Source organism: Chiloscyllium punctatum, chromosome 17 (genome assembly GCF_047496795.1).
Source record: "Chiloscyllium punctatum isolate Juve2018m chromosome 17, sChiPun1.3, whole genome shotgun sequence".
NCBI classification, from domain to species: Eukaryota; Metazoa; Chordata; class Chondrichthyes; order Orectolobiformes; family Hemiscylliidae; genus Chiloscyllium; species Chiloscyllium punctatum.
In genome coordinates, this window is record NC_092755.1 from 103163221 (window position 1) to 103191210 (window position 27990).

At 41.2% G+C, this 27990-nt stretch overlaps 1 protein-coding gene across 3 annotated transcripts; it reads right to left on the reverse strand.

Annotated features, from left to right (window-relative positions):
* Positions 1-1472: 1472 nt before the first annotated feature.
* Positions 1473-21526, reverse strand: gal3st1a (galactose-3-O-sulfotransferase 1a). 3 transcript variants are annotated; one of them, XM_072588082.1, is made up of 4 exons: positions 21279-21526; positions 18784-18871; positions 15985-16136; positions 1473-6083 (listed from the first exon to the last, which is right to left on the reverse strand). In XM_072588082.1, the coding sequence occupies exons 2-4, from the start codon at positions 18784-18786 to the stop codon at positions 4928-4930; spliced, it is 1311 nt and encodes a 436-aa protein (XP_072444183.1). In that variant the 5' UTR covers positions 18787-18871; positions 21279-21526; the 3' UTR covers positions 1473-4927. The 3 variants fall into 3 exon arrangements, with proteins under 3 accessions (XP_072444183.1, XP_072444184.1, XP_072444182.1); XM_072588083.1 differs by lacking the exons at positions 18784-18871; positions 21279-21526 and adding an exon at positions 16834-16969; XM_072588081.1 differs by lacking the exons at positions 18784-18871; positions 21279-21526 and having other exon boundaries at positions 15985-16473.
* Between the last annotated feature and the right edge of the window lie 6464 nt (positions 21527-27990).

Genomic DNA, 27990 nt, shown 5'->3' on the forward strand with positions numbered 1-27990 from the left:
AATCTTTGAATAGTAATTGAATTGGGATCAGAAAAATGGACAATGCTCCTTTACCAGGAATTAAGATATTCTGTAGAATTACTTAACAGAAATATACATTGTATACCGCCATAAAAGAAATAACAAAGCTCTTGGAGTTGAAAATGTTGTTTTATTGAATAAGTTAGACTGTTATCAACATGCAAACAAAAAGTGCTTAAACGGTAGCAGCTCACAAACATTAATACTGTTTACATGCTATGTCATGAAATCATACAGCAGTTCTTAGGAATGCTGGGCACTGGAGGGATACAAGCAAAAAGCTCTGTTTCTTTTTCATTAGTAAACAAGACTTCAAAATTTAAATTTAAATTAAAATCTTAAAGCAAACGAAATGTGGGACAATCAATTGTTCACATCAATAATGTGTAGTTATAATAATCTTTTATGAAACAATATGTTAGATCGTTGCTTGATATTAGAATTAATGTCTCATAACAAATTCGGTAAATAGTGGGTTGTACTGTCACATGTGTGAAATGATATTTACATTCATGAAATGTTTAAGTCAAATGAAATCAATATTGTCCACTTAACATGCCATCATCACAATAACACATCAAAAGAGAATATAGGACCTTCCCTATTTTTTCTAAAATGTGGTGTACAAGTCATACCTTTTTGTATTTGTTAAAACTAAGGGAAACGCTTCTGTACTGACCAACTTGTTGGGGTTTAAGAAAGCTTGAAAATACAATATAGAACAGTAAATTATGCTTTGTTATGACTGTATCCTTCCAGTACAGCCTTTATTTTTGTCTTGCATTTTGTTAAAAAAAATCACAACAATAAATGTTCACTACCCTAGAAATTAGTTCCAGTTTGCTTGGGTGAGCTGACTTCAGGCATTGTTCCTTTTTGAAAATCAAACAAATATTGCCTATAGTGCAATTATACTACAGTTCTGTGTTGTAGCAGATGTACAGTATTCGCATTTTAATCATAATTGCATTCACAGAATCAAGATCCTTTTAGTATTTACATTAAAGTTAAACCATAGATACAGTCAGTGCACAAAAGTAAAATTACAAAATGTGCTATTCTTGAAGAACAGCTAGTATGCATTTCAAAAAATTATCAATCCCTTCAAATGAATTTTGACGCATCATATTGTTTATTATCACAAATATTTAAAAAGGGTTGTAAATATCACAAAATAAAAACCAAAGAAATGCAGATGTTGTAAGTCAGAAATAAGAACAGAAATTGCTGGAAAAGCTCAGCAGGTCTGGCAGCATCTATGGAGAGAAATCAGAGTTAACATTTTAGTTAAAGTTCTGAGGAAGGGTCACTCAACCCAAAACATTAACTCTGATTTCTCTCCATAGATGCTGCCAGACTTGCTGAGCTTTTCCAGCAATTTCTGTTCTTATTTCTGATTTACAACATCTGCATTTCTTTCAGTTTTTATTTTGTGATATTTACAACCCTATTTAAATATTTGTGATAATAAATAATATGATGCGTCAAAAAATTCATTTGAAGGCATCGATAATTTTTTTGAAATGCATACTAGCTGTTCTTAAAGAATAGCACATTAGCTCTGATTTCTCTCCATAGATGCGGTCAGACCTGATGAGCTTTTCCAGCAATTGTTGTTGTTGTTGTTTGTTGTAAAAATCACTAAATTGATTATGTGTTGTTTGAAAAGCCCATTGATGCAATAAGTTTGCAGAGTGTTAAATAGAGCTTTGTCAAGGTTTATATGTGGCAGTGTTGGACACTTAAAAGCTAGCTAAGGCCATGACAAAAACTCCACCCCCTCTTTTCCTTTCTCTTTATGACATTGGTAGGGATCTGCAGATTAGCTACATTTCAGATCTGGTTGGCAAAGTGAGTGATTCACCAATTCAAATTCCCCAAACAGCTGCAAATGCAAATTTGCTTGCAGTTTGTTATCCTACTGCAATGTTAAGTGAAATATTTTAAACGCATAAGAATAGAATGTGAAATTTGATGTGAAAATATTCAATTATGTAGTAACACATTTAAAAGAAAACAGTGGACACATTTACTATTTTGATGAACTGAACACCAAATGAGGGAATGGTAATGCAAGGGTGAGTAAAAATTGAATCACTGACAAAAATAAGCCATCCAAACACAATACAACTGTCAACTGTTCTTGGCCCTCAATCACATGCAATCCTTATCTTCTTGTAAGTCAGTTCTACTGTGTGTTTGCATTTTTAACCGCTTAAAGGGATCCTGTCAAAAAGCTTCTCAATTGCAGTATCTTCTGTCAAAACAAATCAGGTGGGACAAAGCATAATCTTGAGCGTTAGCTCTTTGTGAAAATGATTTTTAGTATCAAAAGCTGCAATGTAGTGATACACATAGAGCACATTGAACTCCTAAAATGACTATAATGTTTTGTGATTCAATTGTAGCTGTATATAACATGTATGTATATTATGTGTGTGTAATATATTTGTAGAAAGGCACTTAGTACTTTTGTGATCCACTGTGATCATATGAAGGGATTTTTTTTTTTCCTTGTCACACATATTTAATTATGGATCACCTCCATACAGTACAGCCATTACATTTTAAGACTGCATTGCAGCCATCAACTACAACAGTATATCATCTTCTCCATGTATTAATTAAATAAGATTCTAGTGTAGAACATATTTACATAATCTAACTTTTGAACAGATAGTAGTTTTCATTGATTAGCACCATATATTTATATTTTTACAAAGATAATGTACTATATTACTTATGAAAATGATAAATGCAACTTATGATTTTCAGTATCAAAATAAAAAAAGTCCATATTTTTGGCTCCCTAATCATATGGAAATGTTGACAATTTGCCTCCAAATCTACATAATTCCACCTCTTCTTGTTATGTTCCACTTATCTTAATGTTTAAATACTGCACTATTAAAAGAGCGAGATTGCTTACATCAAGATTAGGGAAATCTGTTGATATAATGAGAGTAACAAATTCTGACCAGAGACATACAAGTGGCAGCCCAAAACACAAGTAAATGAATTTAATATTCTCTCCCTTATCCACTTAAATGAATCCACAGTCCAGGCGCCACAACTGAACTTGAGACATTTTTGGGCGGTCTGTGTTTATGACAATGAATAATTAGATATGGGTTGAGGTCAAGCTTTCATCAGGTCCATTGATTGTGTGAAAGCTTTTCATGACTTTAAATCAACTGTCACATCACTAATTATATTAATTTCAACAGTGTTCTCATTTTAACCACAATTGTTATCTACAAATAATTACTAACTTTGTCTTTGAATAAAAGACAAATAACTGAGTGGTTAATACAGAAATGGAAAGCAATTCAGTATAGTTGCAATAAGTGCCTGTATATGTTCACAGCACTCAGAGAGCTCAAATTACTTGATTAATGATTTAAACTTGTTCAATAAATGTATAGCTAAATTACTCTTTTCTTTGTGTCATCGTGCATCTTATTCTGTACTGGATAGGCTACAAAGATCTCTCTCAATGTGCTGCCATAAAAATGTGCTTAACTCATTTCTAATCATGCCTGTTGATTTCTTTCCTGCTGGCTAGAAAATTCACTTTTACATAAAGCTGGCCTCTGCTAATATGCCTAAAATTTCATCTGAGTATGCTCCTATGAAGAGTGGTGCTTAGGATGTCTTACTGGTTAAAGACACAATATGGAAATGGAGGTTGTTTTTCAGACTGATAACTTATCATAAGGATAAAGCAAAAATTAAAGTAAATTCTGCCTTTTTGCTAAATGTTTGTATATGAGCAGGCTGGAAACAATTAGTAATAAGGTCCCTCCTGTCGTACATTAATGAGAGTTACCATCAACAGGCTCAAAAGACAATTTACTCCAAATATTAAGCCAACTCATCCATTACCAAACACCTAGAAAATCTGAAAGATTTGATTACATAGAATTTAAGTTCATCTTGCTCTCAGTGTAGCATATAAGTTAAGAAGCAACCATTTTGTATTATAATGAGATGCAGCCAATTCTGAACATTCCCATCAAACCAAATTGCATAAAAATAACATTCAGCATAACGTATTATTACTTAGAGTTTTACAATTGAATGGGATATATATTTAAAAACAAATTTTATTTAAAGGACTATACATTCACCAGCTTGCATTTTGTTCAGTCAAATTGTGAGAACTTCATAGTGACTAAAAATGATCTTACTGTTGTAATATTGCACAGGATTCCTACCCTGGAAATGACATAGAATTGCCATTGGTATGGTCATGCACAGAAACTATTTAAAAACATGGTTGTGTTTGTAATAGTATATTGAAAAGCAGGTGTGATTTTCTTAAAGTTAAGACTAGGGTTTTTTAAAGTACATTCTATATTCTAAGTGTGAGTAGGACTTTCCTTGTAAATATACTGCATAACAAATTCATAATGTAATTCATATAATATTTGACAAGCATCAAGTAGGCAATCAATTGCTGCCTTTCAGGAATAGTTCACAAGGCCACGTGGTGGCATTGATCAGAGATCCCTCAGCACTTGGTCACGGTTCTGACTCCTCTGATCCTACTTGTAATTCACAGTTGTTTCATATGTGATCCTTCAAAAAAAATCATAATTGCAGTTGGAAGTTGGGATTAGCTTTTTTTGCAGAACATTGTGTTGTAGGGCATATAGTTCCAAGTTAATGACAATTTTACGAACGGGAATTTGAAGAACAAAGCAAAACATTGAACTATACCCCAGGATAACTCTATATTACATATGTGAATGATTGCCATGCAACAACGGGCAATCGAGAATGGCACCAACGCAGTGCCGAAGGTCGAGTAGTCTGTGGCAATAATTAAGTTCTGCTATTCCCCGTAGCTGCCATAATGACAGGGTTATGAATATGAAACCCATCACATTTCAAAGCTGGCCAACTACCATTTTAACAAATCCCTGATATAGGACCATAATTTTGTTATCCACAGGTTAACTCCCAATTCACTCAGATATTGTAGCTCCGGGGTGAGCATTTTCCTGCAGAGCTTCTTGTGCTTTCTGCTAATGTTCTTTTTCAGGTTGTAGCCCATGATTGAGCGTTCACCAAGTGGTTGCCATGGCTTTAATGACGCCTCCTGAATGGCATTTGCATCCACTGGGCGCCCACCATCAATGCAGATTGACTGCATGTTATCATTGCGCCTGCGCAATTCTTCCACATCACGCTCCATGCGTTCAAACCCATATGTTTCCACTTTTTTCCAGAAAGTAGCATTCAAGTATTGGTACAACATGGAATCAATTTTGTTCCAGTTTGTTGCCTTCTCATATAAGTCTCCAGTCATTCTTGATACAGTGGAGTCTTTTCGTACATTTAATTTGAAATATAAAATATCATCCAGGTCCCAGCACATCACATCCTTCAAAAGAATAAGTGATTCATCAAAATGTTCGAGGAGCATCACCAGATGGAATCTTTCATCAATAGTTTTAATATGCTTCTTTACTTTGGGATCATTGATATCCAAGTTATTATCATAGCCAAAGTCAAAAAATAGCAAATTTTTCAAGTAATGGGAGTTAAAACCACTTGGGTCATAATATCGGTTGGGTTCCCTGAGGAATTCAGCCAGTTTGTCCTCTCCACTTATTTTCCAGGTAAATGGGATCACGCTACCAAAGTAATGAAAAGACGACTCAAATAAACGTGCAGGGTTCCTGAGAATGGTGAAATAAATAGTGTCTTCAGGGAGTAGCTTGTGGACCTCTTCGAAGTTAAATCGCATATGATTACAGACAATGTTGAAACACATGCCTGGCCTGTAATCCTTCACCTGGCTCCTATCAAAGTATGATGGGTAATAAAAATCATTCCTGCCATTGGGAAAAGCAAATTTCAGGTGGTGTTTCTGCCCAAAGCGGAAGAGGATGTTGAGAATAGTGCTACTAGCAGTCTTGTGTGTCTTCATGAACATGATATCTTCTTTCGGGGTGCAGATTTTGCTCAACTCTGAGGTGAAATGGGAGCCATTCATCCGGGGGACATTCCTGACATGTGCAGGTTTATAAGAGCAGGAATAAGGAACAGGAATTCTAATAAGAAAGGCAAAATATGTTAGAAACACTGCTTATATTACAACTGTAGAATACAAGAATTTTCAACATTCTGCTAATCTTTTCAGTGCTGTAAACCCTTCTTAACATTTGTAAAATTATTTACTATTGCCCATACAATACAGAAAACCATGGGTTTCTTGATTTATTCTAATACACTCCGATTTCGCTATTCGCTCCCTCGACTACAAAGTAATTATTTGTTGAAACTGAAGTATTTTCTTTCTTTAGTGGGGTGATGATGGCCTAGTGGTATTATCTGGTGTATTAATTCAGATACCCAGGTAATGTTCCAGAAACTTGGGTTTGAATCTCACCATGACAGACAGTGAAATTTGAATTCAATAAAAATCTGGAAGTTAGAATCGAATGATGACCGTAAAATTGTTGCTGATTGTCAGGAGAAACCAATCGAGTTCATTAATGTCCTGTAGGGAGGGAAACCAACCTGGCCCATGTGACTCCAGACCCAGACCAACATCAATGTGGTTTTAATTACAGTATGGAAACAGGCCCTTCGACCCAACAAGTTCACACCCACCCTCCAAACAGTAACCCATCCAGATCCATTCCCTACCCTGTATTTACCCCTGCCTAATGTACCTAACACTATGGGCAACTTAGCATGGCCAATTCACCTGACCTGCACATCTTTGGACTGTGGGAGGAAACCGGAGCACCCAGAGGAAACCCACGCAGATACGGGGAGAATGTGCAAACTCCACACAGGCAGTCACCCAAGGCTGGAATTGAACCCAGGTCCCGAGTGCTGTAAGGCAGCAGTGCTAACCACTGAGCCACCATTCTGCCCCCCCCCCCCCCCCCCCCGCCCCCCAGGGCAATAAAAGCTGGTCCAGCCAGCAATAACCACATCCCGTGAATGAATTCAAAACAAAACTGACTGGAACAGTGAGTAACAAAACTAATTAAACTGTGGTTTTTATGAGTATTTTACAACATGATGAGGGGTAGGCAACTTCAAATGTGGAAAGTGCCTCAACCTCAAAGCTGACACACAATAATACAGTTAATTTGGCATTAACAACTGAATTGGATATTGTAAAGCCAACATGAATGCAGCGGTGCATCATCAAATAATCTCAGTGTCCTTGTGAAGGCATTTAAAACCATGCAAGACATTATTGTGAATTAGTGGTGATGCCACTGACTCTGCCTTTCTCTGATGGAAACTGTTGCAATATAATTTAACATTGCAGATGCAGTGTAAAACCGAACTGTGAAGCTTTTTTGGGGGGAGGAAGAATGATAAGAGATATTGTGGAAATAGTATCAGTTTAATGAGGCATAGGAACATAAAGACCTGAGGGTACATGCGTCAGACACACCAACCCCATTGCCTCAAATCAAAAGACAAACTCTATAAAATCAGGAGATTTAGTATAAAAGGAATGAGCTGCTATCGTTTTCTGCAAGTATAAACCAAAATCAATTGACTATTAAATTGTAGGTCGTTGCAAAAATCCTGTTAAAACATCTAAAGATGTGATACAGAGTACATTTTTAAAATACTACTGTTATCCTTGCATGTATTAAAAGAATGGTACACCCCCTTACCCTAGTTAAATAATATAGTATAAAGGAGGCCATTCAGCCTATTGTGGCCTTGCCCAATCTTTCGTAGAGCTATTGAATTAATCACAATCCCCCATTCTTTCTCAGTTTTCCTTTCGAGTATTTATCCATTTCTACTTTGAATGTTATTGTTGCATCCACTTCCGCCAGCATTACAGCCATTGCATTTCAGCTCGTGAACACAATCATGATGGAGAAAGAAATAGAAAGATATGCTGATGAGTTTAGATGAAATAAACTGGGAGATGATTTACGTAGATAAAGGAATGCATGCAAAGACTACACAAATCAAAAGTGTTGTTTCTGATCCTACAGGTGTGATTTAACATCATGAAACCTTCATATACTTTAAAGGTTTAAGGAGTCTTTCCCCATCATGCAGATTCTTTTGTTCGGGTATGTTATGGCACGCATCTGAACTTGAACTAGAGACATACCACCGCACCACAAGAAGGTTTATGCTTACCACATGACTGTGTAAGCTAATCTTCACCTGACAGGAAACATTCTTGACTTATTTTTCCCAAACTCTGCTCACTAGCACAGGAAGGATTCCAAGGCCACTCCTTGGGTATTGAGCTATCCTGTTTAACCTTTTATCATCTCAGGAGTAAGTTTTTATTTAAAAAATTCACTCAGAGAATGGGGATATTGCTGGCTGGGCCAGTATTAATTGCCATCCATAGTTATCCTTGAGAAGGTGATGATAAGTTACCTTCTTGAACCACTGCAGCCCACGTACAGTAGATAGACCCACATTGCCTGGGATTTTGATCCAGCAATAAGGAAGGAATGACAATATATTCTGAATCATATTGGTGAGTGGTTTAATTGAGTGAACATTCTCTAAACTCCTTCCAAAACATTTTGCTTTTCAAATAAGATCATCAAAACTGTACACATACCAGAGGTATGGTCTAACTGAGGCCACATACAGATACAGTAAAACTTCCTGATGTTTATATTCCATTCCCCTTGTTGAAAATGAAAGCTTCCCAAGTATCTTTTTTTTCACTTGGTGTTGCTGCATAGTAACTTTATGTGATCCACGTGCCCAAGACACGCAGGGTCCTTCTGTACCATCGAGTTTTGCAATCAGATTTATGCTTGATATAGCACCCTATGCAGACTCAACAGAAACTAGCTTGGCACTGAACAGTGAACAAACATGGGCACTTCCTGTGTGATTTCTAATAACTACTCACAAGGCTCTCATTGACTGGAGATACTGGAGATCAGAGTCGAAAAGTGTAGCGCTGGAAACGCATTGCAGGTCAGGCAGCATCCGAGAAGCAGGAGAATTGACGTTTTGGGCACAAGCCCTTCATCATTCCTGATGCTGCCTGACTTGATGTGCTTTTCCAGCGCCACACTTTTCGACTCTTACTGATTGTTGACAATGTAGCAGTTAAGGTTTTCAACTTTAATTCAAAGTGTCTACATGATATTCACGGTAGAAGATTTTAAACATTGTGGAAAATTTCATGAACTCTGCCTTTTTAATTATATTCAAAGAATCTTTTATAACGCAGAAACATTTTATTCAAATAAACCAGCAGACTGCATAAAACATTGCCTTCTGGTTTAAACTGGAGGACAACAACAACTTAAATTTCTATTGCACCTTTACGATGGAAAAAATTATTCTAGAATATTTCACAGGAGGCACCACAAAAATGAGCAACACAAAGGAATGGGTGGGAAATTTGGCCAAGCGAATAGGACTTGAGGAGAAGTGGAATAAGAAGAGCAGGTCTGAGATAATAGGCTATACCACCAAGGAAATCCCCCCCTTCTCTGCCACTCATCTTTCAGCACCGAGATAATTGGCTTCTGCTCAGACAACACCATATAGCAGAGGACGGCCGCATCACTTTCCCTTCAATCTTATCCCAAGATAAATACATTTTTATAAAAGTCCTGAGATTTCAGAGCGGCCTTATGAGCTTGATTCATTTTACCACAAAATCCTGCCTCTTGCGATAAAATCATAAGAACTGGTGTGGAAAATCTTTGATAAACAAGTTCAGATGGTTGTTTAAAAAATATACAGGATTCTTGGCTGCAACAAGACACACAGAATACAAAAGCAAGGATATTATATACTGAGCCTTGAAAATTACTGGATAAACCCCAGAAGGAATCTTGTGTCCAGTTCTGGGCACCATACCCTAGACAGGATGCCTTATAAAGAGAGTGCAGAGGAGATTTGCAGGAATGGTAAATCCCTAGATGTGGCACTTCAACTAAATGGAAAGACTGGAAATGCTGGAGTTGCTCCCTTCAAGCAGACACTATTAAGTGATGATTTAAGAGTGATGTTCAAAATTATTAAGTTTTTTTGAGAAGTGAGAAGAACCTGTTTCTGTATCGTAAGGGTTGATAACCAGAGCTCATTGGTAAAATTGGCAAAAGAGGCAAAGGTGGAGTTTTTTTTATCAACACCGCAAGTTGTTATGATCTGCTTGAAAGGGTGATAGACGCAGATTCAAAAGTAGCTTTCAAAAGGGAATTGAATAAATACTTGAGGTGGAAAATTTGCAGTACTGCAGGGCAAGAATCATAGGACTGGGGAATTGCTAACTGGATAATTTTTCAGAGTCGGTAGAAGAACAATGGATCAAATTGACATACCATAAGCTGACTGGAATTATCATGAAAGCTCAGATTTAGTTTAAAAGAAAGTGGTGGTCTAACCAAAGACTCTAAAAATATGCTCATTGCAGTTGCCTGGAACTCCATCTACATATATTTGTAAACAACATCAAACCAGTTCCAAGTTGAAATAACAAGCTCAGTTGAGCTATTTTGTAAGGCTTTACAAGCACTGAAGCTTCTTTAGTATTCTACAAAGTGTTTCATGCTTTGCACAAACACTAACGCTAATTATGGATTTACACTACAGTGCAAGACCAACATTTGTGAATTTCCAACTCCCTTTACTACACCACTGTTCTAGCTGACAATTTTTTTTCCATTGCATTTTTCTTATCTATGTTCTTTTATTTTAATGAAAAGGACTCTGGAATTCCTGATCTAAATATTTCATTGTCTTACCTTTCTTTGAGAGTATCCATACAACCTAACTCCTTGATCAAACCTTTGGTCACTGGTTTATTTCTTTGGCTTAGTATCAATGTTTATCTGGTTACGCTTTTGTGAACAGCTTTGGGATTTTTAAATGCACTACATAAATATGCTTTGTTACCATTGTTTATGTTCATCTGTATTTTATGCATTGTGTCAAGTATTGACCAGCTACTGTTCCTGTTGTAAAATATCTTGCTTTTGTATTTGCTAATAACTGTAACTCATGCTGCAGTCCATTTAAAACACAGTACTGGACCAAAAATATATTTGTAACATCACGTTGTTTCTTTTATTAATTTTAGTTCAAAAAGACTATGAATAAAATGCAATGGAAAAGATATAGGAAAAGGAATTTAAGCCCTAGTGGTGTTTTGGCACATAATGTAAGGGAACGGCATATAAATATCACAACATTAGACAGCCATTTTACAAGAAAGATTGCGTCTCAAATGTTTCCCTATTTTTATTGAAAGCATGGACACTAATATTAAGTGGTGAGAAAACTGATGAAGACAACTTTTGTGATGAAAATGCTACATGATTAATCCACTATAACTTTAAAAAGATAACATTTTAAAACATCCAGGTAATAGGGAACTGCTTTGTTTTATTATTTAAGACAGCAAGTGATTCTAAGGTATAAAGGTGTTGAGACTGTTAATGACAATCCTATTCCAATGCCTCTCCTATGTCAGCCAGCCACTCTTGCCTTGTTTGATTCTTACCTATCCATTTGTAGACAAAGCATCATCTGCCGAGTCCCACAGTTACCCATAGAATCTCCCAAGGATTCCCTCTAATCAGTCCTCCAATCACCCACATCCCCAATCATCATCCATTTCTCATTTACCTTCTACGTCTTTGGCAACATTTGAAATACATTGCACTCAGCTCTACTTTATCATCCTTGAAGGGCTTTTGCCCAAAACGTCGATTTCAAAGCTCCTTGGATGCTGCCTGAACTGCTGTGCTCTTCCAGCACCACTAATCCAGAATCTACTTTATCATGTCTGCTCTCCACTCCCTCAATATCTCCAATTTATCATGCTGTTTGTTTATTCGTTAGTATTAGATGCGTAGAAATTTCCTCCAAGAGAATATTGAGAAGACTGAAATCACTGTATTCAGTCTATGCCACTAATTTGTTTCTCTAGCTAATGAGATCCCATTCCTTACGCTGTCATCTGAAGGAAGACTAGACTGCTCACAATCTGTTCTCCTGGTCGACATTGTGATGAGCTTTTAATCACATAACCAGCCCCATCACCAAAACCAGCTATGTCCACGTCCATAAGATTGCCGAGCTGCAACACTACTTCAGTTCATTTGCTGCTACAATCTCAACCATGGCTTTATTAATTCTTGACATCCAGTCCAATGCCCACTTAGCCGTACTCCCATTAGCCAGCCTCCATGAACTTGAGCTCATACAAAACTCTGCTGCCTCTTTCCTAACATGCAGCAAGTTCCATTCACTTTTCATCTTGAACTTGTGGACTCTTGGTTTAGTAAAGTCTCAATATTAAAACTTCATCTTTGTTTTAAAGTCTCTCCATGGTCTTGCTCTTCGTTACCTCCATTGCCTGGTTGATCAACTCAATGACTATCTTAAATCTCTGCATTTTCCAAATCTTGGAACTAATTTTGATTGCTCTGCCATTGGCAGCCTTGCCTTCAATTACAGAGGTCTAAAGTTCTGGAATATTCTCCCAAAAGCTCATTGCTTCACCGCCTCTTTAGCTCTTTTCTTTCTTTCTAATGCTCCACTACATCTACATCTTTGACCATGTTTTTGGTTGTCAATCCTAATAGCTCCGTTCTTATGAAAGAACATTGGAACCTACGACATAAAAATAGAATTAGACCATTCAGTCCCTCAAGCCTATCATACCATTCAATAAGATCATGGTTGATCTGCCCCAGGCCTCAAATTCTTTCTCATGCCAGCTCATCATAGCCCTTAACTCTCCAATATTTTAAAAATATATCCACCTCCTCTTTAAATACGTTCAGTGACCTAACATCCACAATTTACTAGAATAGAGAATTCCAGTCATTCACTGCTCTCAGAAGAGAAATTCCTTTCCACCAGTTTTAAAGGAGTGTTCACTTAGTTTGTAACAATGTACCCTCATTTGAGATTGCCCATTTCTGAACACCTATCAATCCTCATTATTTTAAACTCTAATGAATAGAAGTCTAACCTGTTTAGCCATTCTTGATAGGACAAGCCGTTCAGCCTGGTGATATGCTCCCTTAAATACAGGAATCAAAACTTTACTCAATTTCTGTACTCCCTCTAAATTTTGTTTTCCCCTGCTCAGATCTCAAGTAGCAGCAACTTCTGAAAGCTGAAGTCGATGCTGGGAACAATGTCAGCACGCTTAATGGTGTACGTAGATCCTTGGAGCAGCTGTGCAGCTTAGAGAGAATATCGCAGTGTACTCCCGGTGCAACCTTGCCAACACCCTACAGAATTTTAACAAGACTTCCCTATTTTTAAAACTCCAACCCACAAGCAAGAAAGACCAAATTTCCATCTACTTTCTTAATGACCTGCTGCACCTGCATGCTAACTTGCTATTCCAGCCAAACGTATTCCACATCATAATCTGTTGCACATATGTCACTTCTCTCCACCACACTGACACCTTCCTTTACTAACAAAGCTAGCCCAGAATCTTTTCCTTGCCGTGTATTCTTTCAGAACATTGAATATAGAGTTGCCAGCCATGGTCACTGTGTCACCACATCTCCATAATAGCTTATCATGTATTTCTGCCTGTGCTGTCAGCTCCTTTATCCATTTTACAAATACTTGGCACAATCAGACAAAAAGCCTTCAACATTTTATCATTATTAGTTTTTCTAGTTTTAATTTCTGCTGCTCTTGTTTGCACATATTTTCGAGCCCTTCCCTGTCATACTTCAATTATCATTCACCTTTTCACTACTCTGCATCCCTGCTCTCGTTTCTTTTTGATTTTTAAAATACCTTGCTTCAATTGAGCCCTCCCCCTCCACTACTTAGTTCAAAGCCCTAGTAATACACTTTGCCAAGACTCTGGTTTCCAGCCTGGTTCAAGTGAAGCCCAGAGAAAGTGAGGACTGCAGATGCTGGAGATCAGAGTCAAAACATTTGGCGCTGGAAAAGCACAGCCAGTCATGCAGCATCGGAGGATAGGAGAGTCAATGTTTTGGGTATTAGCTCTTCATCAGGACATTTCCTGATGAAGGGCTTATGTTCAAAACGTCGACTCTCCTGCTCCTCCGATGTTGCCTGACCAGCTGAGCTTTTCCAGCGCCACACGTTTTGACTCAAATGAAGCTTGTCCCAGTTGAACAGCTTTCTCTTTCCCCTGTACTGATCCCAGTGCCCCATGAATGGGAACCCATTTCACCCACACCAATTTTGGTGGCATGCATTTACCTCCTTATTCCTATTTACTCTATACTAATTTGCACATGACTCAGGGAATAATCCTGAGATTAAAGCCTTTGTGGTTCTACTTTTTTTAGTTGAACATCAAGCTGCTTGTAATCCCTCAGCAGAATCTCTTTCCTAGTCCTACCTGTGTCATTGGTACCTACATGGACCATGTCAACGATATCCTTCCCCTCCCACTGCAAGTTTCACTCCAGCCCAGAAGAGATGTCCCTGACCTTGGCACTAGGTGGGCAACACAGCCTTTGGAATTTTCCAACTTTGCTGCAGAAAGCAATATCTGTTAGCCTAACTATACTGTCCCCTATCACTACCACATTTCTCTCCCCCGCCCCCTCCCCCCTTCCCTTGATAGAACTGCACTTTGGACCAAGGTGCTGTGATGTCCTAGTCCACACTAAGAGCAAGAACCTTCTGTCTATTGGACAAGGACTGTGGCTCTCCAAAGCTAAATTCTGTGCCTCAATACCAGCCTCAGTCTCAGTCACACCTTCCTGTCCCTGACCAGCGACCAAATGTGGTTTACAATAATCAATCCAAGGGGTGTGATTGTCTCCTGAAACACAATGTTCAGTTACCTCTCCTCCAGCCTGACGTGTCACGGGGTCCCTAACTCATCAGCTCGCAGCCCAAGTTCCTCCAGAAAACAACACTTTTTGAAAATATGTTCTTGGTGATCACACCAGTCTCCACCAGCTCCCACATATTAACGGTGCAACAGATCAACAAAGACCTAACTGTGTCCATCTCCATAGATGCAAGCAACCCTGCTGTGTTCCAGCATTTCCTGTTTTCATCATCTCGTGAGTCCGTAATAAATGTTGTTCGATAACATTTCTGTGAAAGTGTCTGTTGTTTTTTTTGTTCTAGGCTGTACAAATGGCATCTCATTCTTGGGACTCAGCACCGCATTACATTTAAAGATTAAAGTGGTGCAGCACCCGAGGAACTTGATGAAGGGCTTTTGCCCGAAACGTTGAGTCTCCTGCTCCTCGGATGCTGCCTGACCTGCTGCGCTTTTCCAGCACCACTCTGGTCTAGACTCTGATCTCCAGTCACTTCTGCCGACCGTATTACATTTGCTCATTTTCGGAGCTGTGTTTTTGAACTAGGAATTGTGTATCGCGGTAATCAGAATTGGAATTTTCTGATTGGAGTTGATTAATGTTGGAATTTTCACTGAGCTAACAAGTTGAAAACGCAGGAACACCCCTTGAACGACACAAACCTACCTGGCGGAAGAGCGTTCTCTTGATCATCTTCGAGATGAAGAGAACGACACGGTGGCACAATGGTTAGCACCGCTACCTCACAGCACCAATGATCCGGGTTCAATTCACACCTCAGGCAATAAACTGTTTGCACATTGCGTGGGTTTTCTCCCACAGTTCAAAGATGTGCAGGTCAGGTGAATTGGCCATGCTAAATTACCCGTAGTGTTAGGTGCATTAGTCAGAGGGCAATGGGTCTGGGTGGGTTACTCTTCGGAGGGTCAGTGTGGACTTGTTGGGCCGAAGGGCCTGTTTCCACACTATAAGTAATCTAATAAGAACCTCCAAAGGAGCCCCTGGACAGAGGGATACACTGCCACTCATTGATCGTGTTGAGAAAAAATGAGTAAAGTGCAAGGTTTTGTTTTCTTTCAGAGGGAATGGACTGCCTCTCAGAAACGTTCAGTCTCACCAATTCAAAACAAAGCTGACGCACTGTTCATATCATTTTAAAGTGCAAAGTGAAGTGAAAGAGACTTACTCCTGCAGGCTGAGCTGGTGAGGAGGTGCCGCGTACGAGTACAGCAGGATCATGCAGGTGGTGAGCAGAGTCCCCAGGACGAGCCCCTTGCACATCGACTTCCATTGCTTCCCCTGCTTCAGCATGACCTGCAGTAGACCCTTGCCTGTTTGCTGAAAGGAGGACAGCCCGGAGGTTAGGGTCTTGGAAGCCATGCAGCTGAACCCGCGCAGCGAGATGGACGCGTCTGCGCCTCGCACCTTCAGTCGCCTGTGTCCCATCTCCCTGCAGAATCGATCCGGGGGAGAGGGGGGAGGTGGGAGAGGTTCTCCCCAAAGCCGGCGCCAGGAGGTGAGCACACAGCACCGGGGCCTCCCCCAGCAGCAGCAGCAGCCTGTCCTGTCTGTGCTACCGCTCCTTGTCCCCGCTCTGGGTGTCAGGCGAGGCAGCTGGCCCGCCAATTGGATCGGCTCTCCGCTCGATTCCGAGTCGACGCCGTGAGTTCCCGAGAGCCGGTCATCCCAGGAGCTGCGCCCTCTGTCCCTCGGGACACTCACTGAAGGAGACTTCCCCGTCTGACTCAAGGTTCCCTTCATTAAAAAGAAACCCCGTTACCCCCCTCGCCCCCTCCCCACCCCAAACTTGGGCTTCCCTTTTTCACCCAACAACAAAATTATGTGGGATCTCTCGAAATCTGATAAAACAAACTCAGATGGGGTAAGGTCCTGCAGCGTGGACACTCTTGTTGCTCTCGCTCTCCACGAAATGCTGCCCTGACCCCGGAGGAGTATGTTCTAACAATGGCTTTAAAATGTTAATCCAAGGGTTAACTCCCCACCCCACGGTATCTGCTTTTCCTAACAGTCTTACAGAAGAGAACCCCAAATCTTGCTCTTGTTTCTTCAGCCGATGTCATTTTTTTTGGTGTTGGTGACACGGAGTCTCAAACTAAAACATCTGGGAAAGCAGAACCTCTGGGAAAATGAACCTCACAACACCATCCCGTGTCCAAAAAAAAACCGCCAACTCCTGTGGCAGCCATACAGACAAAACACTGGATGGAAAAGAAGTATTTAAACGGGTGCTTTTTGATATATTTTAATAATAATCGCAAAATTAAACGCAGCAATAATACACCTTTTTTAAAGATTAAATTCCCTACAATGTGGAAACAGGTCCTTCGGCCCAACCAGCCCACACCGACCCTTCCGAATAACCCACCCAGACCCATTGCCCTCTGACTAACACTATGGACAATTTAGCATGGCCAATTCACCGAACCTGCACATCTTTGTGACTGTGGGAGGAAACCCACACAGACACGGGGAGAATGTGCAAGCTCCACACAGTCGCCCAAGGCTGGAATTGAACCTAGTGCAGTGAGGCAGCAGTGCGAACCACCGTGCCGCCACATGCCCAACACTTTGTTTTACAGAGTCACTTTGCTCCCTTTGAAAGTTTTTTTTCTCCCCTCAATTCTTTAAACTGTAGGATTTGAGGTTAGTTCCCACCAAACTGGGAGGACTGTGCTTTTGCCTGGAGAGCGTTCTGAACGTCAGTGCTGTACCCAAAGGGTAGCTTTAGGGCTCCGCCAATCTGGAACCCCGACAGAAAACCACTCCCATCCCCGGTTGGTGCCTGATGACAACACAGGGTGTCCCCGCCGGTCTCAGTGCCTTTCTCCATGAAGAACTGGGGGTGGGGGTGCTCATGACTATTCAACAAGCCCTTGTGGGAGTGTCAGAGGAAGGGTCGGTGCTGATGATGCTCATTGGATCTAATCGACCCCTTCCGTTGGGGTGTGTAGGCGGTAACATTGTGAAACGCGTTACAGGATCAAATACCTAGTAGAACAAGATAATGATCATTACAAAACATTGTTGGGGGCGAGGTACCATGAGGAATTTCTTCAGCCAGTGGGTCGTGAATGTGTGGAACTTCTTGCTGAAGAGGGCTGTGGAGGCCAAGACATTGAGTGCATTTGAGACGGGGTTGGATAAGTTCTTGATTAGTAAGGGGATCAAGGGTTAGGAGAAGGCAGGTCAATGGGGTTAGGAAACATATCAGCCATAATCAAACGGTGTAGCAAACTCTGGGCTAATTCTGCTCCTATACTTTTATATACTGTGGCCTTTTAATTCACAGATACGGATAAGAAAGTGGTGGCTCGGTGCTTAGCAGCGCCAGGGACCTGGTTTCGATTCCATTCTTGGGTGACTGTGCAATCAGGGATGTGAGGGAGAGGTGAGTTAGTTAGGGGTAAATGTAGAGTTATAGGGTAGGGGGGAATGGGTCTGGGTGGGTTACTCTTCGGAGGGTCGGTGTGGACTTGTTGAGCCGAAGGGCCTGCTCCCAAATTGTTGGGATTCTAAAGCTGTAGACCATGAGGGGGACACAGTGGTATAGACCATCCTGGTAAAACCACGGCAAGTCCTTAATGTGTTCAACCAGCAGTTACCCTGTCTACTGTCCGCGGGTCCAACGCTCTATGCTTGATGTCAGGCATCTCCAAAATAGTTGTTCACTTAAAAAGTGAAATTCAATCCGCTCACTGAGAGGCATGTTTTAAGCATTCCCTATTTCCCTTAATCGGTGACAAATTTTTGCTGTGTGGAGGTTTCAGGCCTCCCCTGCCCCACACCCTTACTATTTCGTATTGAAATCAACCCCACTCGTCAAATTCATTTCCCAGAATATTTTGTGTGTTTTATTTTTAAGGACAGGTGTTTTTTTTTCCGAATGGAAGTTGAGGTGGGGTAAACAATTACTGAAAGGTGGCCATCTGAAGCGGGGCGCTGAGGTGCCCCAAGAATGTCTTACCATGAATGGGGCGATCACAGCTTGAAGAAGCGAGGACTGGGAGGCATGTCCTTCCGCCGGCGCCCGGGCTTTGCTGTCCAAACGTGCCCTGGCCATGCAGAACAGAGAGAAGAACACGAGGGTAAAGTGCAGGGCCGCGCTATTGACAAGTTCCCCATTCCGGGGCGCCCGCAGCAGAGTGGGACACACAGACTGGAGTCACCAGGAGACGTAAACAAGGCAGCAACACGTCAGAAAGGCCCAGATCCTAGTGCCCCTGAGCTGAACTGAGTGACTGCACACCTCTCTCCAAAACCCCTGACCCATCCTCCTTCCATTGTCCCTGACACAGACAGGTCCTGCTGGACAAACCACACGAACTGGAGCAGCGCACCCACATTACAGAAGAGACACATGTTCAATGTTAGGAAACCAGACAATATATACCAGATTATTAATTCTTCATTCTTTCTTTCCTGGCTCTAGTAGGAACTGTCTTTTGAAAATCAGAGCGGAGGGAGATTGGGAGCTTGGTGTTGAAGTGGAAGGCTGTGGGACTAGACAGGACAGTTTCTGAATCTTGGTGGGAGCAGTACCGGTTGCTGTCCAGTTGGTGTTATTCCTGCCCACGGTTCTCCGGTAAGGACACGCTCTGATCTATAGTTACAATGGGCCGAAAGACCGTTTCCCTGTTCTGTCCTCACCGGTTGACTGGCCTGTTCAGCCCGATTCCAACTTGCAGTATTCACTGGCAACTTGTAATCACACGGATTCACACTATACGTCCACACTGTATCTAAAGCAGCGGATCCAAGGGACTGAACATCTCTCTGCCCCTGTGTTTGTTTGGGATTGAGGAGGAAAAGCCGAGTCATGGGAACCCACCTTCAATGTCAGTAATGAGCGGTCCGACTAAAATGAGGCGACCATTAGCACCGCTTCCCAAACCAGCACCCTCCCCCCCCCCCCCCACCCGCTAGCGAGAATAAAGCTCCGGCACATATACAGAGAGAGGGAGAGACAGACAGAAAGATGGGGACAGAGAGATGGGGACAGAGAAAGAGACAGAGACAGAGATAGGGGGACAGAGAGAGAGACAGAGATAGGGACAGAGAGAGAGACAGAGGCAGAGAGAGAGAGAGAGAGACAGAGAGACAGACAGAAAGATAAGGAGAGAGAGAGAGAGAGCACAAGTCTCTCCACTTTCTGCAGAGTTGGAACGGTTAGACGGGAGACAGCACCAGAACAGCCTGCAGCAGTGTGTCAGTATTCAGAGTGAGTCCATCCCAGTGACAGGCGGGAGACATGGTTAGGAACTTTCCAATGTCACACACGGCCTTTTCACAGAGAAAAACCCTCAGGGCAAAACAATCAGCCTCCCAAATCTGGGCGGAATCCCAACCGCGATTCAAACATTCCCCCCTTTTTCTCTTTAGCTGATCCTCCCCATCAGTTCTGTCAGAGTCCATTCGGCCCCTCATTAAGTGTCTATCTGCTCCAGTCCCATTTCCCAGCTCTGGAGCCTTGTTCGCTATGATTCTTTCGTCTAAATGCTCCAAAGCAATGGGGGTGGGCTCTTTCAGACAGTGAGATACCCACCACCCTCTTGGGAAGAAACAAAACAACCGTTTTTCATTAAATCCCATCGAAACCCTCTGCCTTAAGTCCATCCCCTCTCCCATATCCGACACCTCATATAAAGGGAAGTGTTTCTTCCTACCTCACTCTCTCTCCCCCCTCTCACTGTGTGCGCCTCAATTTACAAATCAAGGACCTCCCCGTGCTCTTCCCTGACAGCTCCTACCTGCTGACTCGGGCTGAAGGGTTCTTTAGTCATCTCCGTCACAAAAGGTAATTTGGCGAATTTAAATATGATTCCCCTGTTCTCCGTTTAGTTGTCTCAATGGCTGGCAATATTGGGTTCAGATTATTCAATTTATTATCTTTGTGGCTCTATGAAGACCCATCTCATTGGTATTCTCTTCAAAAGATGCCCGTTACAGTTTAACTGCGGGTTCGAGACAGCCCTCTCCGCGTTTGTGTGGAGGGTGAACCTTGTTCCTTGTGAGCGCTTTGATCGCCAATATTTCTTCCCGTTAAGGCGCAGTGACCAGAACTGAGCAGCTCACTTACTGACTCTGGTCAGGGCTGGGTCTCGGAAATAGAGAAATAGAGCAGTGTCCAGGTTATAATGTTCCAACATTACATTTGGAAAGCTGCTCCGAAGCGATATCGAGACCATCTACGCTGTAAATACATTCCATTTTGAGTTATTTTCAATGTGACCATTTGAAGTGACAAAGCCCGTGTTTTGTATCGAGCGATGAACACATGCACTGTTATAGAGTGACATTAGAAATACGCCGAGACTGCAAGGGGCATCGAGGCGTAACTTCAGCGTAGACATTTGTACTGAAATGCCCTAAATAAATGATGAAGGTGCTGTGTGCTGAGACAGCGGTGAAGGCGGCCCGCACACAGCGACTGCCTGATGTTGAAACAAATTTAAGGTTTACCTTGCTTTGTCAGTGGGGCTGCCGCAGCTCCCAGTGTGCCCCCTGGTAAGGCTGGCAGTGCCTCTGGGCTCTCCTGCTATCCAGGCTGAATTCTCTCCGGACCTCACCTGTCCCTTTACCGGCGAACTGCCCTCCTCCTGCACATTGTGACTTTCAATCGCTCCTCCAACTCGGGCAAATCCGATACAATGCCCTTGAAGAATTCGATCCGGAGTTCAATGTAAACTGGTACAACATGTCACCAGATCTGTTTGTTGGCCCGTGAGCTGAGACCTCCCCCAGGAGCCCCCCGCCCTTCCCTCCCTCCTCACTGACAGGCACAACTAACGTCAATCAATGGAGCTTTCTTCCTTCACCAGTGGGAAGGCGCTATTCACTCTCCTGAATTCCTTAAACTCCAATCACACAGACCACCAGCAGAGAGTTCCCCAGATTAAAATGCAGTTCTGCCGCGCGTTAACATTTGGCGCTTGTTTTCCCTTCCTGGAACATGCTAAACTTTTTTTTCACATCCGGCATCTATCCAGGGAACTTTTAGAAATGCAGTGAAGCAAATTTAAATCACAAATCCCCAAGGCCCAGCTGATGCGGGCATTGTCTGCCCTGTGTGAATGTTTCGTATTGTCTTAATGCATCAATTCAGCTTGCCACCACCTGGCCACGGAGCAGTAACATTTCAAAAGGAATATGTATTTAATCACTGAATCTAGACATCAAGATTTCATCAATCATACATGATAGATGTAAAGGGATGTCATTTCTTTGAGCCTAGGGCAATCCATGTATGATTACAAAGAGCCATGAGGGCAAATTCGATCAATAACTCCAAACTAGTCACTTGGTGATCACTAAATATGTCCAGCACACAATTCTGTAACTAGCCCTGCAGCGTGGCTGTTCAGCTGTGTGAACTGGGTGGAGAGTAACTTGAAACTCTCATTTAGCCCTGAAAGGTGGCTAGTCGACCCCATTTTACGCTGGAAGGGGAAGGTGTCTCAAAGAATGTGAGCAACAGGTGAAGCCAGTCACAAATGCTACTTTGCAGTAAACACCCGTGTTTTTATCCATTAACAGTATGTTACGGGCAAGTCAAAAATACACTCTACCTAACAGACAAAGCACTAATATGCTATGAGTTTCAGTGCCAGTGTGATGCCAGGTGTGTAAGCCATCTATACTCTATTAACTGGCAGACCATATCAAACATGTTCCTTGTACTGTTTACAACATGCAGCAACTCTGCTCAATCAAAACATGCTCACAAACCTCAGAACATAGACATTATGTCCAACAATGACGTGATGCTGCTAATGGACAACATTCACTAAATACTGTAATCCTAAACATGCTAATAGTTAGTTTGGAAACCAATTTAAAATTATTGATCCGACGCACTGTGTGATGAATTTGTGGTTGCTAAAGCTACATTATTCATGCACAAGCCCTGTTCTTTGTAAACAATAGGAATATGACAATACATTGCATGTTTTCAATGAGAAAGAGTTCTGGAGACAACTAATCCTGCTGCATCCTCATGACAATACTCTGACCAATCATAGTTGACTTGTCTAGTTTTGAATTAATCAGTCAATCAAGTCTATGAACAGTTAGTGCTGCATCTTCAAACCAATCATAATCCAAGTAATCAGAAACCTCTGTGTAGGCTGTATTATTGATTGTTTCCCTTCAAAGGATGGCTTTCATTCCTTACAGTTATGGTAAGTGCAATACCAAAAACAAATGTCCACATCACTTCTCCTTTTAATAATTTTTAAGTTCTTTGCCAATTATTTAATATAAAAATATTACAATTAAGAGCAAGAGTGACACTATGAATTTCTCCCCATCTCAATGCAAAATGGTCAGCCCCCTGAGAATTTATATTCTCAGACTATAAATTATAGATCTAGACTCTCCAAGACAGAACAGCCTCACACCATTCACCCAGCCAAGCCCTGGCAGAATCTTTTCAATTTCAATGACATCATCTCTCATTCTTCTAAACTCCAGGCAACTTTTCCTCATAGGAAAATCCTCTTATCACGAGAATCAATCTTGGTTGCACTCCTTCTAAGTATATCCTTCCTTAGGTATAGAGACCAAAACTGTACACAGTACTCTGGATTCAATCTCACCAAAGCCCTCTACAATTGCTGCAAAGCTTCATAATTTTTGTCATTTGCCTTCCCAATTGCTTGCTCTACATTTATATTAAATTTCGGTGTTTCTGAAAGAAGGACACTAAAATCTCTCTGAGCAACAATGTTTAATAGTTCCTTAGCCAGTTTTTAAAAATTCTATTCTACCAATGTCTGACATAGAATGAAATAAATGCAATTCCTCTGCCACAACATCTTGTATACAACATTACTGCCTTTATTGATCTATCTGATAAAGGAAGTATCTTGAATATTGCTTGACTTAGTTTTAAAGCATTCAAGGAATAATCTATTTGATGTGACTTTAACTCCTTCATTCCTATTGTATAGCTGTGAAACTAGCTGAATAGAAAACAGTGAGAGAACATTCTTCAAATCTACAATTAATATTGTGTGATACAAAGTGTGTGATTTATATATTTTAATAACATTTATTTTAGAGTTTGCATCTTGAATGAGTGGCATGAGGGTTTGTTCTGTGAAGGATGTAATTAACTTGTAAGTTTTCCTATAGCCATGGTGATTATTTTAAAAACAGTAAGAGAGAGATAGTTCTTAGTGGGTAATGGGGTTTTGTTTTCATTGGGAAAATGTTTACAAGTGAAGAAAGCAAGCACTTGTGCATTAGGCTTTCAATTTTCAATGGCCAGTGATTTATTATTTTTCTTTTAATTAGGGGAAGACTCATAGGTTGGAAAAAAGACTTGGCATCTCAGTTTGCAGTTTTGGCAGACTTGACTGCATCTGGATGTAGAAAACATTTGCTCCTAAAGAACTGAAATAGTTGAGAAACAGGTCACCTCGATGTTGGAAGTTACCTTTTAAATTTTCAGAAGAGTTTGGTTAAGACTCTAAAGGGCTTATTTGAAGCTGAGAAAGCATATACTTATGGAAGAAGGAATCAGACTCTCCAAACTGGGAGTTGAAGCTACAGCTGAGTCAAACTCTCTGTACATAGCGAAGGGAAATCTCTCTAAATCTTGAGTCCTGTTAAAGGGTGCTACTGGGAATAATGGGATTGTAGTTCTCTGCATGTTTCAAAATCTTTAAATGTGTACCAGATGTAAATAATTTGGTGTATTCTATTTTATCTTCATTCTTTTGTGTTACACACCTCAGTTCTGCTAAAACAAACCTGCAGCAGTCAATGCTCATGATTCAGTGAGAAGCCATCTTTCATTAAAACCAGAAAAAAAGTAAAATCTGATCTATCTACCAAGTATCTATCTAATAGAAATATTAGCTGGGATCATAACAACTGGATTCTCTTGGAGGCATCTTGAATTCATAGATACATGACTTGGCATGGCACAATGGCTCTGTAGTTAACATTACTACCTCACAGTGCCAGGGATTCAGGTTGATTCCAAATTTGGGTGACTGTCTATGTGGAGTTTGCATGTTCTCCCTGTATTTTGGTTTCCTCTAGGTGCTCCGGTCTCCTCCTACAGGCCAAAGATGTGCATGTTAAATGGATTGGCCATGGTAAATTGTTTGTAATGTCAAGGGATGTGCAGGCTAGGCAGGTTGGCCATGGTAAAATTGGGGTTACAGGGATAGGATGGGGATCTGGGCAGGATGCTCTTCCGAGGGTTGGTGTGGATTTGATGGGCTGAATAGCCTCTTTCTACCTTGTAGTGATTCTATTCTATGATAGTTGTAGACACCGAGCAGCTGCATTGTGCTGACGTCTATTGGACAAAATTTGAGGATAGCTTTGATGATGCTATGAGTTTCTCCATAACAGTGGACGGTTTAAAATCTTTGATGAAAGCGAAACTGAGAGTTAACAGACAACTGAAGGCAGAATGAAAAGTCAGATCTCATTACGATGAGATTCTTCAAGTGATCATTTAACATTTAGGATTGGAAAAGAGGACACCTGAAATTGGGCTGTCAGAGAAAAGAAACAAGTCAAACAGTCAGGGCAGGCACGAACAAAACAGAGAACAAGATAGGACTGATAAATAAAACTGCATTTATTTCAGTGCAACAGGCCTAACAGGGAAGGCAGATGAACTCGGGGCATGGTTAGGAACATGGGACTGGGATATCATAGCAATTACTGAAACATGGCTCAGGGATGGACAGGACTGGCAGCTTAATGTTTCAAGATACAAATGCGAGAGGAAGGACAGAAAGGGAGGCAAGAAAGGAGGGGGAGTGGTGTTTTTGATAAGGGATAGCATTACAGCTGTGCTGAGAGAGGATATTCCCAGAAATACATCCAAGGAAGTTATTTGAGTGGAACTGAGAAATAAAAAAGGGACGATCACCTTATAGAGATTGTATTGTAGAACACCTAATAGTCAGCAGGAAATTGAGAAACAAATTTGAAAGGAGACCTCAGTTATTTGTTAGAATAATAGGGTGGTTATGGTAGGGGATTTTAACTTTCCAAACATAGACTGGGATTGTCATAATGTTAAGGGTCTAGATGGAGAGGAATTTGTTAAGATTGTACAACAAAATTTTCTGAGTCAGTATGTGGATATATCTACTCGAGAAGTTGCAAAACTTGACCTACACTTGGGAAATAAGGCAGGGCAGGTGACTGAGGTGTCAGTGGGGGAGCACTTTGGGGCCAGCGGTCATAATTCTATTAGATTTAAAATAGTGATGGAAAAGGATAGACCAGATCTAAAAGTTGAAGTTCTAAATTGGAGAAAGGCCAGTTTTGATGGTACTAGGCAAGAACTTTCAAAAGCTCATTAGGGGCAGATGTTTGCAGGTAAAGGGACAGCTGGAAAATGGGACGCCTTCAGAAATGAGATGAGAGTCCAGAGAAAATATATTCCTGTTAGGGTGAAAGGAAAGGTTGGTAGGTGTAGGGAATGCTGGATGACTAAAGAAATTGAGGGTTTGGTTAAGAAAAAGAAGGAAGCATAAGTCACGTATAGACAAGATAGATCGAGTGAATCCTTAGAAGAGTATAAAGGCAGTAGGAGTATACTTAAGAGGGAAATCAGGGGGGCAAAAAGAGGACATGAGATAGCTTTGGCAAATAGGACATAAGGAGAATCCAAAAGGGTTTTACAAATACATTAAGGACGAAAGTGTAACTAGGGAGAGAATAGGGCGCCTCAAAGATCAGCAAGGCAGCCTTTGTGTGGAGCTGCAGGAGTTGGGGAGATACTAAATGAGTATTTTGCATCAGTGTTTACTGTGGAGAAAACATAGAAGATATAGACTGTAGGGAAATAGCTGGTGACATCTTGAAAAATGTCTATATTACAGAGGGGGAAGTGCTGGGTGTCTTGAAATGCTTGCAGGTGGATAAATCCCCTAGGTATACCCTGGAACTCTGTGGGAAGCTAGGGAAGTGATTGCTGCGCCCCTTGATGAGATATTTGTATCGTTGATAATCACAGGTGAGGTGCCGGAAGACTGGAGGTTGGGTAACATGGTACCATTATTTAAGAAAGGTGGTAAGTACAAACCAGGGAACTATAAACTGGTGAGCCTGGCATTGGTGATTAACAAGTTGTTGGAGGGAATCCTGAAGGACAGGATGTACATATATTTGGAAAGGCAAGGACTGATAAGGGATCATCAATATAGCTGTGCGTAGAGACGAACTTGATTGTGTGTTTTGAGGAAGTATCAAAGATTTTTGATGAGGGCAGTTGGTGGACATGATCCATACGGACTTCAGTAAGGCATTCGACAAGGTTTCCCATGGGATACTGGTTAGCAAGTTTAGATCTCATGGAATACAGGGAAAACTAGCCATTTGGATACAGAACTGGCTCGAGGGTAGAAGACAGAGGGTGGTGGTGGAGGGTTGTTTTTCAGAATGGAGGCCTGTGACCAGTGGAGTGCCACAAGGATCAATGCTGGGTCCTCTACTTTTCTTCATTTATATAAATGATTTGGATATGAACATAGGTGTAGTTAGTAAGTTTGCAGATAACACCCAAATTGGAGGTGTAGTGGACAGCAAAGAGGGTTACCTCAGATTACAACAGGATCTTGAGCAGATGGGCCAATGGACTGAGAAGTGGCAGATGGGGTTTAATTTAGATAAATGTGAGGTGCCGCATTTTGGGAAAGCAAATCTTAGCCGAACTTATACATTTAATGGCAAGGTCCTAGGGAGTGTTGCTGAACCACGAGACCTTGGAGTGCAGGTTCTTAGGTCCTTGAAAATAGAGTCGCAGGTAGATGTTTGGTTAGCTTTCTTTATTGGTCAGAGTATTGAGTACAGGAGTTGGGAGATCATGTTGCAGCTGTACATGACATTGGTTAGGCCACTTTTGGAATAATGCATGCAGTTCAGGTCTCCTTCCTATTGGAGGGATGTTATGAAATTTGAAAGGGTTTTGAAAAGATTTACAAGGATGTTGCCAGGGTTGGAGGATTTGAGCTTTACGGAGAGGCTGAACAGGCTGGGGCTGTTTTCCCTGGAGCGTCAAAGACTGAGGAGTGACCTCATAGAGGTTGATAAAATCATGAGAGGTATGGATAGGATAAATAGGCAAATTAGGGGAATCCAAACCTAAAGGGCATAGGTTTAAGGTGAAAGAGGAAAGATATAAAAGACACCCAAGGGG